This window comes from Gavialis gangeticus, unplaced genomic scaffold (assembly GCF_001723915.1).
Source record: "Gavialis gangeticus isolate Ggan-Ray unplaced genomic scaffold, GavGan_comp1, whole genome shotgun sequence".
Classification (NCBI taxonomy): domain Eukaryota; kingdom Metazoa; phylum Chordata; order Crocodylia; family Gavialidae; genus Gavialis; species Gavialis gangeticus.
Genome location: NW_017728993.1, coordinates 68,191,643 through 68,203,892, shown reverse-complemented (window position 1 = coordinate 68,203,892; position 12,250 = coordinate 68,191,643). Strand labels below are relative to the sequence as shown.

Here is a 12,250-nt window from a genome sequence, read left to right as displayed (position 1 = left end):
TGAAGCCCCTGAACCCCTTCCCCCATAGCAGCTGGGTGGCTACAGGCAGTGTGAGGCTCAGTACTGAGCGTCTAGGCTGGGATGAACAGAGCAGGTGGGGAGGCTGCACTGCTCACAGCCGCCTCCCAAGCCCGACAGGTAAAAGGATGGGACTTCCTGCCCAATGGCCACAGTAAGCTTGTACAGCCCCTACTGTCCACACTCAAAACCAAGCAACAGAGACAGCCATGAGATTCAGAATAAGTTTTGAAAAAAGAGACACATTACAAGTGGGTAAAGCAGCTAATGATTTACCAAGTTACTACTAATTCAGCGAGAAAATGAATCACTTAGAAATAGACCAGGAAGTTTTCTTACCATCTTACCTCAGTCAAAAGTCAGTCACAAGCCAAGAGGTAATGTACTTGCACCCTTGGTGCAAAGCACAAGTCTGAAAGTGTACATGCACCATGGGGTACTGCAGGCCAAGAGGTCTGAGCTCAATTACACAGGAATGTGCATATGGACAATTACTACAATGAATTTAGGGTTTGCTCTTAACAGGTTTTCATCCTAACTTTTTCCTAGAATGTCACTTTCAGACCAACACCAGGTCTAAAGAGCTTTAGAAAATGACAAACAACAGACAGTAGCAAGTTAGAGCAGAAACAGGCAACCTTTGCTAACTGTACGTGGTTCCCAACCTCTCAAAGCCATTTATAAATCACAGCATCTACTTTTTCCTAAAGGTCTGAAGACAAGGGGCCAGGAAAAAACCAAGGTGGGCATATATGGATCTATACAGACAGCAAGTACACAATATAAAAAACACTCAAATTGAGCTCCACAAGTCCATTTTCAAAGTGAACCTAAGCACTTCCCTTCCCAAGTGTGCAAGTCATGCTTTGGCCCTTCTGAAAACTACACTTATGGCTTGAAGGAGGGAGAGAAGGATCCATTCCCCATTAGCTTTTAGACACATTTATCACCTAGGTTTTGCTACAGAAGTCTAAAAAAGGGTTAGCTGAGAATAGGACTACTTTAAATACAGAGGCTATGCTTGTTGTGCAGCTTTTGCATTTTTATTTCAACATTATGCAAATCTTGGTCTTAATATTATTGTTAACACTGTTTTAGGTAATTAATTGTAAGTTGCTTATTTTTCTGAGAACAGAAATGTTTTTACACACACACACACACAGAAAACATACCTGCTCTTCTGCTATTCGTGAAGTGTTCTGAAGTTTTATTATGGTTTTATTGAAAGCTTTCTGCATTTCTTCCATTTGCTTTCGGTACCTACAAAAAATGGAGGTCCCATCGTAAAGGTCAAGATTTCAGACATGTTGCCACAGCACCCTCAATTTATCTAGTATTAACCTTCTCTTTTCTTTTTTAAAATTTTTAAAAAAGGTTAAAAAGGATTTCCTACCTGGTGTGTACCTTTAAGAGCTAAATTAAAAATATGATCTTACAACCTTTTCCCAATACCCATCCCACTGTAAACAATGATGAGGGTGATCCTACTGATCTGTCATCAACAAAACTTGTAGGCAAAGACATTTAATTCAACTGAGCAAAAAAGATCTGGATCAGCAAACCCTGGTTACAGTAGCTACTTGGATTTGAGAATATCCCCCAAACTTCTGGATGCTGAGACAGAGACAAGCAGGTGAGCCTGTTCTTAAAAATGATTTCCAAAAGTCAGTATAAAGCAAAACCAGACTTGTATTTAGCTAATGTACTTTTGGAAGAGTAGAAGTACTTACTAGCATTATAGTTGCAGAGGCCTTAATTGCCACCATTGTCTGAAGACCATATCCCTCCCCCACATCATTCCTTTTTAAAATGCAAATACCAGAAAACTAAATTTTCTTAACAAGTGAGAATAAATACTAAAGAGATTTCTATAAAGTTGTGGCAGTTCAGTAAATGGAAAAGTTGCCACGTACTGGGATCCTGCTGCATCAATTGCATGGCAGAGGGATCACAGTCCGTTTGAAAGGATTATAGATTTAGAGGATTATAAAGAGCACATCCTGGCAATAACCAACACCTTAAAATGGGGCACTTTTATGATACTTCATGATGTTATTAAATTTATAGTCTGCTGAAGAATGCCAAAGAAATTATATAACATCCAAACTTTGGACAGCTTTTAAAGTATGTTATTCTCAGTTTTGTGTAAATATTTACACTGCTAAGTAGTTACTGAACTCACACATTGGTATGAAAACTTCTGTACACAATTTTACAAGACTGCATACAACAACTGGCTGTGTAATTTTAGACTATCTACACACAGATTTTCCTAACCATTAGGAGCTTACCTTTGACTAAGTTCTTCTAAATAGCGGCTGCTGAGAGACATATTTACTTCTAGGGCTTTAATACGATTATTAAGCCGCATGAATACAGACTCCTTTTGATTAGATCCATGAACAAGATTTCCATTAGCATAGCCTAGATCTGTAGAATTCTGCAATTCAGCATAGAAGTCTGTTGCTGCTCTCTGCTGTCCACCAGAAACAGGAATTGCTAGGAAAGCTTCCTCAGGTGTCTGCTCATCCTCTTTTATTTCTGCTGTAACAGAAGATTCAGCAGGAGGCAAAACTTGCTTCTGTGCGTCTGAAGTGCTTGCTTTTCCTTCTCCAATATTGTTACCTATTGTAACAGATATTGCAGTTGTTGTGTGCTCAGGCCGTGGTACAGTCTCTGTAGGCTTTGAGATGATCTGAACAGGAGTCATATCTTTTGTACTAGTTTCCTGGAATTCGGCGACGGTGTTTGTTTCAGAGATCACAGAATGTCTCTCAGCAGTAAAGGAGCCATCAACTCTCTTTTCTGCTTCATCAATGATCTCAACAGTATCCTCTTGGGAAGTTACTGGTGACACACCCTGCCCTACTTCTTGTTTTGTAGGCTCCAAAGATACTTCTATTGTAGGCAATGGCTTAACTTCTGAAGTAACTTCTATGAGGAGAGACTGAGAGAGAGTTTGAGGAAGACTGGGTTCCAGTTCAATAGAATCCACAGTCTGATTACTCACATCCTCAAGGAGTACACTTAAATCATTTGCAATTGTAGATCCAGGCAATCTCTCCATGATTTTGCCATCTAATTTCTCAGGCAGAGGTTCCTCTACTGCAACATGTAAAGACTCTGTTGGAACTAACTGTGGATACTGAACAACAGCAGAGTATTCTCCTCCTTGTTTGCCATCAGTTTTGCTACGCTGCCGATGAAGAGCTACTATAACTGAACACCATTGGTACAGATATTCTGAAAAGCTAGAAATACAGCAAATGTTCACCAGGTCATAGCAATAGATTTGTGTCTCAGACTCAAACCATGGGGTCGTCTCTTCCTCTTGCTCATCACTGGGCAGCAGGGTTACTGTTGACTGGCTTGTCTCTTCTTCATACTCTTGCACTAATTGTACAATGGGGCTTTGTGTGGTAGGTAGGGGTGGCTGTTCCTTTTCTATTTCAGGTATCTCTGTAGTTACAAGCCTACAAACAGAAGTTGTGTTAAAAACCCAGGTTGTTTCTTTGCTTCTTTGTATAAGATGCAGTAAATTATTTTGAAATTAACGCATAAAGTTGATGCTCATGAAAGAAAGACGATGGCAGTAGCTGTCAGATACAGTATGAAGAACCACTGAAATTAAGTAAAGTGATTTTTCTGAAGTGTACTTTAATCTTAATTTGTATGATCTCCAATTATCTTAATTCACAGGGTCTTTGGATACAGATTATTCACCATGCAAAAAAAATATATATTCTAGTGGTAACAAGAACAGATATTAATTTGAAAAATCAAATATTTTCATGCGTTAGGATCCATGTTTTCCCCAACTGGTTTCTCAAATGTGGAGACAGACAGAACTGAATATATGAGCTTCAGGGAACCATCGTTTTTCCTTCCTGGATCAAGCTTTATGTAACTGAACAGAAGTAACCTATAACCATATGGACAAAGCAGAAATTAAATCACAGGGAATCTTAATAGGAAACTCCATACTTCCTTCCTAAATAGAAGAACTCAAAAATTAAGATTGTTTTAATGACTCAAGAAAGAGTAAATAGCTTACAGCCTGGTTGGATGGTTCAGTTTGCCAGGGAAGTTTGAATTCCTGAACATTCAAAATAGAAAAAACCCTCAAAAGAAGGTGACATAACTCTCCTGCCCCCAAAATTTCTTATGAGGTTAATACTGGTTATCAATGTAAAGACACTTATCAATACTCATTCAGTTGTAATAAAGCAAACATTTGAACACAGAATACAAAATAAACTAATCCAATATGCTGCTTAGGCTGTGGCATGGATTTTCAGAAATTTTAGTTTTCTATTGCTTGTAAGGCAATTAAAACCACAGCTTTGTAATTTGTTCAGCTATTTCATTGATCATAAGCCAGTTTAACTCTGAGCTTGACTTCTTGGCCAATTCCCACCCTCTTTATTGTACTTTTTTAAAAAATTCTGAAGCAGCTTAGTCTGTCTTGAAGACTCTTTATGTATATACACTTACACAGGTAAAAACAATTGCAACATACGAAACGCATCCTAAAATGTAAGATATTTACCTCAAGTGACAGTCTTAAAATCAGATATGCTGTTAAGTTATGGGAACTGTATTTATGGGGAAGCTATTTAGAAAAAAAAAGCTTTATAAATGAAAGCAAGGCAAAGGAAGTGACCTACATTTAAGTCTGAAATATTCTTAAGCAATTCTTAGGCTGCACCCACCAAATCACATTTTTAACAAGAGGAGCAGTTTTTCATTTAATAGGAGGTCTGAGCTTCTGCCATTAACTATGTTTAAACAGCCAAAGTAATCAAAAGAGTCTTCAAGAGGAAATACAAATTGGGGAGGAAAGTTGGGGAGGGGGGGAAAACAAATTTATCACTGTTTCAAATAACTGTTAGACATTAGAAAAAAAATGTCAAGTATATAAGTAGGGCAGTTAAGCACACAAAGATAATATCCCTCCTTTAAAAATAAAGTCTGATCAGGCAGAAGTGAAACTGTTGTTTCCGACTAGGTTCTTGTTTTCATCAAGGAAAAGTTATGCCAGCAATAGGAACTTAACACCAAAGTTGTTTCCAGCTTGATACTGTGTTAGTTACAAACAGTGGTATTCAATGTTTTGGCCCTGGAGGCCAGAGAAGTGGCACGGGGCTGTCAGTGGTCGTGAACCAGCATGAAGTCAGTCTGCAGGTGCAAACTGTCCTGTTAGCCTGGCTATGCTTGGTGGATATGGGCAAGTAGTGACCCTGTGCACCAGTGGAACCTTACATACAGGGCCATGTCATCCAGTCTGTGGGGCTCTCCAGGAATCCAGAAATATGGCAGCAGGGTAGCAGTGCAGAGTTAATTGCTGTGGCTTTGGAAGCTGCGGCAATTAGGGCTGTCACTGTTCCCTTGCTGCCATATTTCCAGACCTCTGGGGAGCCCTGGGAGCTGGATGACATGGGCCCTGCAAGGTGCATTCAGCTCAAGGGTCAGAGGTCAGCACCACTGAATTATACTGGTAACAGATATTTCTAGTTAGACTGGTTTCTGCAAGACAAAAGACTGTGCAACTAGACAGAACAGCATATCAATCTCCACACCCAGCTTGATAACCAGATCAGAAGTGAGAAGCTCCTACTGCTTTCTAGTACTTTTCTTTAGAAAAAACTAGCATCTGACAGAAAATAATTAATTCTTGGAGAATGTCAGTGCTGGATTTCGCTGATCAATGCTCATTAAGATGTTCACAAGAGTGACATTTTATCCTCTTAAAAAAAAAAATTGTTAAATCACTTGAGAAAAATTTTGACCACAAGAAGTGTTTAAGGCTTAGGAGCATCAAACTCATCCGACTCCAAAGGCCAGTCTGTGGGCTGGATTAGGGCTATGTTATGCACTGGAACCAGCCTGCAGGACTGGTCTCATGGGGTGCCTCATGCAGCCTGTGCCCTAGACCCTTTGTGCTGCATACAGCCCCTGCAGTGCTGGGTCCAGCCTACGCTTGGGGGAGAGGCTGACATGATGCATGTTCAACTTTTCCCATCCCTGTTCTCCAATTTCTAGACTGGCTACATGCACTTCATACAGCTCAGGGTGACAACAGGGATGCACTGCATCCAGCACCCCACCAGACCAGCCCTGTACCCTGGCTCCAGCACAGGGCACCAGAGCAAACGACCAGAGCTAGTCTGGTGTGCGTGCTGTACCAGGTCCAGCCCACACACCAGACAGGCTCCACTGGCCACAAGATGCATGGGGATCAGCCACTGGCCAAATCATAGGGCTCCACAGGCCAGACATACAGCCTGTGGGCCAGATCTGACATCCCTGCTTCAGGGGAGATCCTAAGGGGGCTGAAAGGAATATGATTAAGTCCTCCAGAAAAACTTACACTTGCCCCCAAGACATTTCCATGTTCAACAGTCTTTTGATGCCAATTTCCTTTTTACCCTATACAACATTCATTACTAGGTCCAACATTCATTATTAAGCTAAAGTCAAGCCACATTACAGATAAGCCAGAGTTAAACCAGTGGTAAGTGTATTCAGATGATCTATTTCTACTGTAGACAAGACCTAAGATTAGTGCTAATGAAGCAGTCTTGGGCACTAAGTGATGCACAAAAATTACTTACTCTGATGAAGGAACAGGTGTTGGTTCAGGCAGTTTTGGCACAGCTGTCAAAGTAGCATTGATGGCAGTGGTATTTTCAGAGAGACTCTTATTTCCTATTATGGTACACAAAACAAGAAGAAAATTTGTACAATAGGATTTGAGCTGATTGAGTATCAGAGTTCAACAGAAAAGAACCACAAGCAAGGGTGAGAAAACAGCATGCTATGACAGTGTATCCTAACAGGTCTGACTCCTCACTAGCAAGTCATATTTGTTTTCTATAACACCAAGAAATTAAACAATAGTATTTTTGCTTATAAAAATTTGGTAAAGTAACCACACAACAGGCCTTGTTTCGCTTTTATGTTCAGAGCTCAGTATTTTCAGTTAATTGAAAACTGTTGACTGTTTTGTAGGAAGAAAAAAGTGTGCCCTTATACTTCCAGATATGTACATCTGTGCAGAAGAAAGCTGCTATTCTTTCAGTGTTTAAAATTATGATGTAAGCTACAAACTAAACATCACATCAGAAGACAGCTGGACCAGTAGGCAGAAGCCCATACCATTTAACCCCTAAGAAGGTGCCCTAAATGCAACACTAACAACTTTTCCCTAGTCAAATTGCTCAGGTTTCTATGGTGTAAGCCATCACAGGGAAGATGCCGCAGAAAAGGAATGAGAGAAAAATTCAGTATTTGAGGTACCCAAATTTTTCAAAGTGAAGGTGAGAAAACAAGGAAACTGACATTTAAGATAACGATAGGATTTTAAGGAAGTTTACCTTCAGCTTCAGAAATCTCTTCAGTTTTTGCTCCAAGTATATTAGCAGCAATGTTTACCATATTTAGAATGGCATCTAAAACAAAAACGGAGATTAGGATGCATCCAGAATATCAGACTTCACTGCCATCATCAGATATTCTAAGACTTGCCATTATGACCTTGAAGATAACAAGAAGTACTGATTGATCCTAAGATTAAGTCATCTATTCCTTTCCTTCCTGCTTCCTTTCTTACCTGTCCATTTTCAAAGAATTACTGGGCTTTTTGCTGGATGGATTTCCAAATGTTTCCAAGTTATCTGGTAAATCCTGATATTTACCAATGATGCTTTCAGTTAAAAAGGGTTCTGATTTTACATTTTTGGAAGTCAGTGTAAAAAAAAACCTACAAAACTATTAACTGTGTGTTATTTTACAAGGGGAATGTCATATTTCTAGTCACCTCTCCCAAGAGTATAACAGCCTGTGAAAAACTCTTTCAAGCCAACTGAATTTTGAAGAAAACTTTTCCAATCCCTATTCTCCAATTTTAGTCAGAAGCTGGCACTTCAGCTCCTCCTACTTACCCCTTCCCTGTCACCTTCTGAGCGTGATGGCAAGCCAAGGATACGATAAAGCAGGCTGCTAAAAGCCCTGGCAATATATTTGGCAAGTTTACCAAATCTACTTGGAGATTTAAAAAACTCACTACAGATATCTGTCTTCATTCTTCTTTTTGGCAATGTGATATTTTGCTCCAGTTTGGGCCCATTAGCCAAGTGCTACATTGGTTGACTCAGTCCCTGATACGATTTGTGGCTGCATGGAGCTACAGCTCACACCTCTACCTTGCCTACCTGTGCTGAACACTTGAGGGTTAGATTTCCCTTAGTATCCTTTGACTAGCATATATTACTACATTGCTTTATAGCTACTGTTTTATAACCTCTAGCACACTTCAATCTCCATTTAGTCTGGTTAGGAGACAGTTCTCTAGAAGTGTTTTGGTTTGCACCAGGTCGCAATTTGTGGTTTGGCTTACCCTGAAGTTCCCCTTTGTGTGTGGCAGTGTACTTGCATTGACCAGTGCAGAAACTTAAGAAGAAAGGCCCAAGAATAATGTCGAATCAAACATGGCTATCAGACACAGAATTTCTTATAAAATGTCGGCAGCAGTGAATAAGTCTATTTTTATTTTTAACAAACAAAATGTTGCTGAGAAGTTACAGTATGGCAAAGCTGACCATAGTGGATGTTGGCATTTGAGAACCTGTAAGAGACTTTATGAAATCCAGGTACAGTAGAGGGTTAAATGAGCTTATGATGCTTGCTACCAATTTGCCTGGTATGTCTTCAGCTTCAAAAACAAAACTAGAAGTGGTAAAATGTTTGCTATATAATGTTGGTGCCATGTAACTGACCTTTATTTCTCCCCACGTGGTCTCAAATGCCAATGCACCATCTAGAACAACAATTCCGATCTATACAAGAGAGGCAGAGTTCTCCAAGATCAAATACAAATAAATGGCTCAGAAGTGTTTGGAATAAAATCACTAAAATGATGATTTAATTTTATCTTGGTGGAATATTCTCTCCCAAGCAGTTTGAGGAACACTCCAGAACTCCATGAATTCTGTTTAGGTTTTATTCTATGCCCAATCGTAGTCTGAAAGCCCTAAAAAGCCAAGAGAAAGATTGTAACCAAAATAGTTGAGTTCTCATCTGATCTGGATGCCTTCCAGGAGTTGAAACAGAAAGGAGGAGAGGAGATTAAAGCTACTCTGTGAATCTGCCAGTTGATAAGAGAAAGGAGGGCTGAGGCACTACCTGCACTGGTTTATTTGGCACAAAACTGCAAGCCACTTTTCATTAATCAAAATCCCTAATCAGCAAGCTCTCTAACATCACTCTATTCCTCATTCATAGAGAGATATACTAAATGGAAGTCTGGGTTGGTGTTGTTTAGACTAGACAAAGGATCTCCTGCTGCTTAAAAAAAAAAGAAAGTGCATTTAATTCCAGGGTAGGCAACCAATTCAGCTAGCCACAATTAAGAATTACTGTTGTCATTAATACTCAGTCATTTGGGGGGAGGGTTGTTTGTTTTTTTGGGGGGGTTTTGTGTTTTTAATTATTTTGGAATACTTGTTTCTATAAGAACAAATTCTATATCCATTAAAAGAAAAACCACTGTTTTCAGACTGAGAAGTTTTTGCAAGTTTTAAAGGTATTTCAACAGGACTTTGGCATAAATAATTTAATAATTATTGGTAAGAGGTAGTTTTTCTTGATAGTGCCTCAACACTACATCTTCTCATTTGAACTGAAAGTCAAACAAATCTGGAACTTTAATATTTAGTAACAGATTGCTCTTTATATGGCTATTTGTTGCCTTTCCCCAAAGCTACACTAAAATATTATGCGGTATTTATGGCCATGGCTGTGTCTTTCACACTGCAACTTTGGGAAACTGGGATAAAAGGAATGTTTTACTTTGCAGATTTAAGGCTTAGGTTTATTTGAGCAATAACAGAAGTAGCATTCACTGTTGATGTAAACTCTGCAATATAATTCACTTAATCTTGACAAAAAGGATTGCATGGCTGATGCTACCCTAAATAACTGCAGAGTTGAGGGCTTCCATCAGAACTGAAGTAATACCTCAAACATCTATTTAAGTTTAAGTCCCATGACCTCCCGAGTAAGGAGGTCCATTATGGTTTAGTGCACTGCCAGCCATGAATGCCTCATGAGGCTGGGGAGGGGGAGCGAGGCATGGTGACTGCCTGCAAGCAGCAGCAGCGTGAGCAGCAAGGGGGGCAGTAAGTGGGTGCTGCCGGCAGCACCCAGTCTCAGGGGGTGCCTGTGCACCCACATGCATCCCCCATGCGTTGCCAATGCTGCCAGCTAAAGAGGAAGGTAGTGAGTAAAACTACCCAAGACATCACCTCCTTCAAAAACAGACTAGTTTAAGAAGGGATGAGGAATCTTATGTGGACATAAGGCCTTCCACATATACTGAGAAGCACTCTGCACATCCTTTCCTATCATCCACTACCTCAGGGCAACTCCTCATGTCATCCTCCATCAGCCAGTTTCTGCAGTTAGTTACAGGAACTACTAACACCATTTGAATCAAGATCATGCTACATTAAATAGTTTAATTGTAGCTTTAACTTCTCATTTATTTTTAATTAAAATGTCTATTGTTTAGTCATAATAAGAGAGAAGGTAAAATTTTTGAAGTTGCCCAGATATTTGGAATCTAAGACTGCTCTTTAATTAAATGGAATCACATTCAAGTTAAACACTTAATTATTACACAGTATTATTAAAGTTTCCTGAGAAAAATACAGCTACACTCACTTGTAGCAGAGCCAAGGAGATTTTTTGAAGATTTCTCTTCCCCCGTATTGTAATCCAATGGATAATCTGTTGGAAATTAAATAAAATTATTCCTATACCAATACCAAGTCTAAAATTAAGCCTAAAATTAAGGTAAAAACATCCTAACAACTAAAATTAGAGAGGTTAAAAAAAGGACAAAAACGATACTGTATTTGAATCAGGCTTTAGGCATAGTAAACCAGATAATTCTTCTTACAACTGAAGTGTTTTTCTTTTCCAGTACAGGAAAAAAAGATGCAGCAAAATGTTATAAAAAATAGGTTTAAATCAAAACACAGGAGGCACAAAATTTTGAGATCAGTTTCAGGAAAGTGTCAACTAAGAACAGAACTTTTTGAAGTCCCTGTGGCACTCATGGACCAAATACGATCTTAATACATGAGCCATCAATGTCTGAAACAAAACATACTATCTACTTATGCTACATTCACTGTTCTATATTATATCGATTAACAATGGAATCCTAACTTAAGAAGAGGACAATCTTTGTCCCGTTACCTCTTCAGGACTAATTAAGTTCTGCATAATAGGTATCAAGTAATTAGATGCTCAGCTTTGAAAAACAAAACAAACTTTTGTAGGAAGTGAATCAATGAAATGGGCCTTATGCACCCTCTTAAAGAACATAGGTTTTGTGACAACTCTGAAGATTAACAGAAAGCTGTTAAACAAGTATCGTTATTCAAATGAGGTGACTAGATTTTCAAAGCAAAAAGCAAACATTAATGGAGCAGGAAACAGGGGTCTTTAAGGGAATTGGGGGGCAGAGTGAGAAAGGATGCCCATGTTTCCTCTTTTCAGACAAGTAATACGTTTTCACTATGCCACATAATATTTCTGCACAAGCCAGGGTTAGAGCTATCAAAAGGTTCCCTTTGAAAAACATTTCTATTAATTTCCTCTAATTTCAACTCCTTCACTAAAAAAAAAAAAAACCAAAAAAAAACCAAAAAAAAACTTACCCTGTATTTGTGAAACTAGGTTTGTGGTTTGCTTTCCTTTTACTAGTGTCATTTCTTGTCCTTTATTTCTCTTTTCCAAGGAGGCTCATTTGTGAGCTTACCTACCCCAATCTCAATTCTTCTACTTCTGCTAGGTGCAGGAGAAGTATGGCTGCCTATCCCAGACTGATCAGTAACCATGTGTAGAAGATTAACACACCTGAGCCACATGAAAGCTCTACTGAAGAGACAGCAAGCCCATCACTATATGACTACGTGAGTGTGGGCAGAGTGAAGCTTCATGTAGGGAGAACACGATGGTGATACAGTGCCAGAGATCCCTTGAAGATGGCTAAAGCATTATCTATGTTCAGCTAATTAACTATTTAGTTCTCACAATCCCTTGTGTATCCTGACACCTGCAGAGATTTACTACAGAACAGCAGCTTGAGACTTAGCTGGATATTTGGACATTCTTTGTAAGCAGGAAGATAGTGTTATCCTAGAGCAGAGGTTGGCAGCGTCTT

At 39.3% G+C, this 12,250-nt stretch overlaps 1 protein-coding gene across 3 annotated transcripts in view; it reads right to left on the bottom strand.

Annotated features, from left to right (window-relative positions):
• The window catches only part of SUCO (SUN domain containing ossification factor), a 110,289-nt gene that overhangs the window by 14,308 nt on the left and 83,731 nt on the right, over positions 1–12,250 (bottom strand). For all 3 annotated transcript variants that reach the window (XM_019501947.1, XM_019501948.1, XM_019501949.1), the window contains 5 exons: positions 10,741–10,806; positions 7,395–7,469; positions 6,633–6,726; positions 2,310–3,491; positions 1,191–1,278 (listed from right to left, as the gene is read on the bottom strand). In XM_019501947.1, coding sequence (XP_019357492.1) covers positions 1,191–1,278; positions 2,310–3,491; positions 6,633–6,726; positions 7,395–7,469; positions 10,741–10,806 — 1,505 coding nt within the window. The remainder of the gene's footprint in view (positions 1–1,190; positions 1,279–2,309; positions 3,492–6,632; positions 6,727–7,394; positions 7,470–10,740; positions 10,807–12,250) is intronic.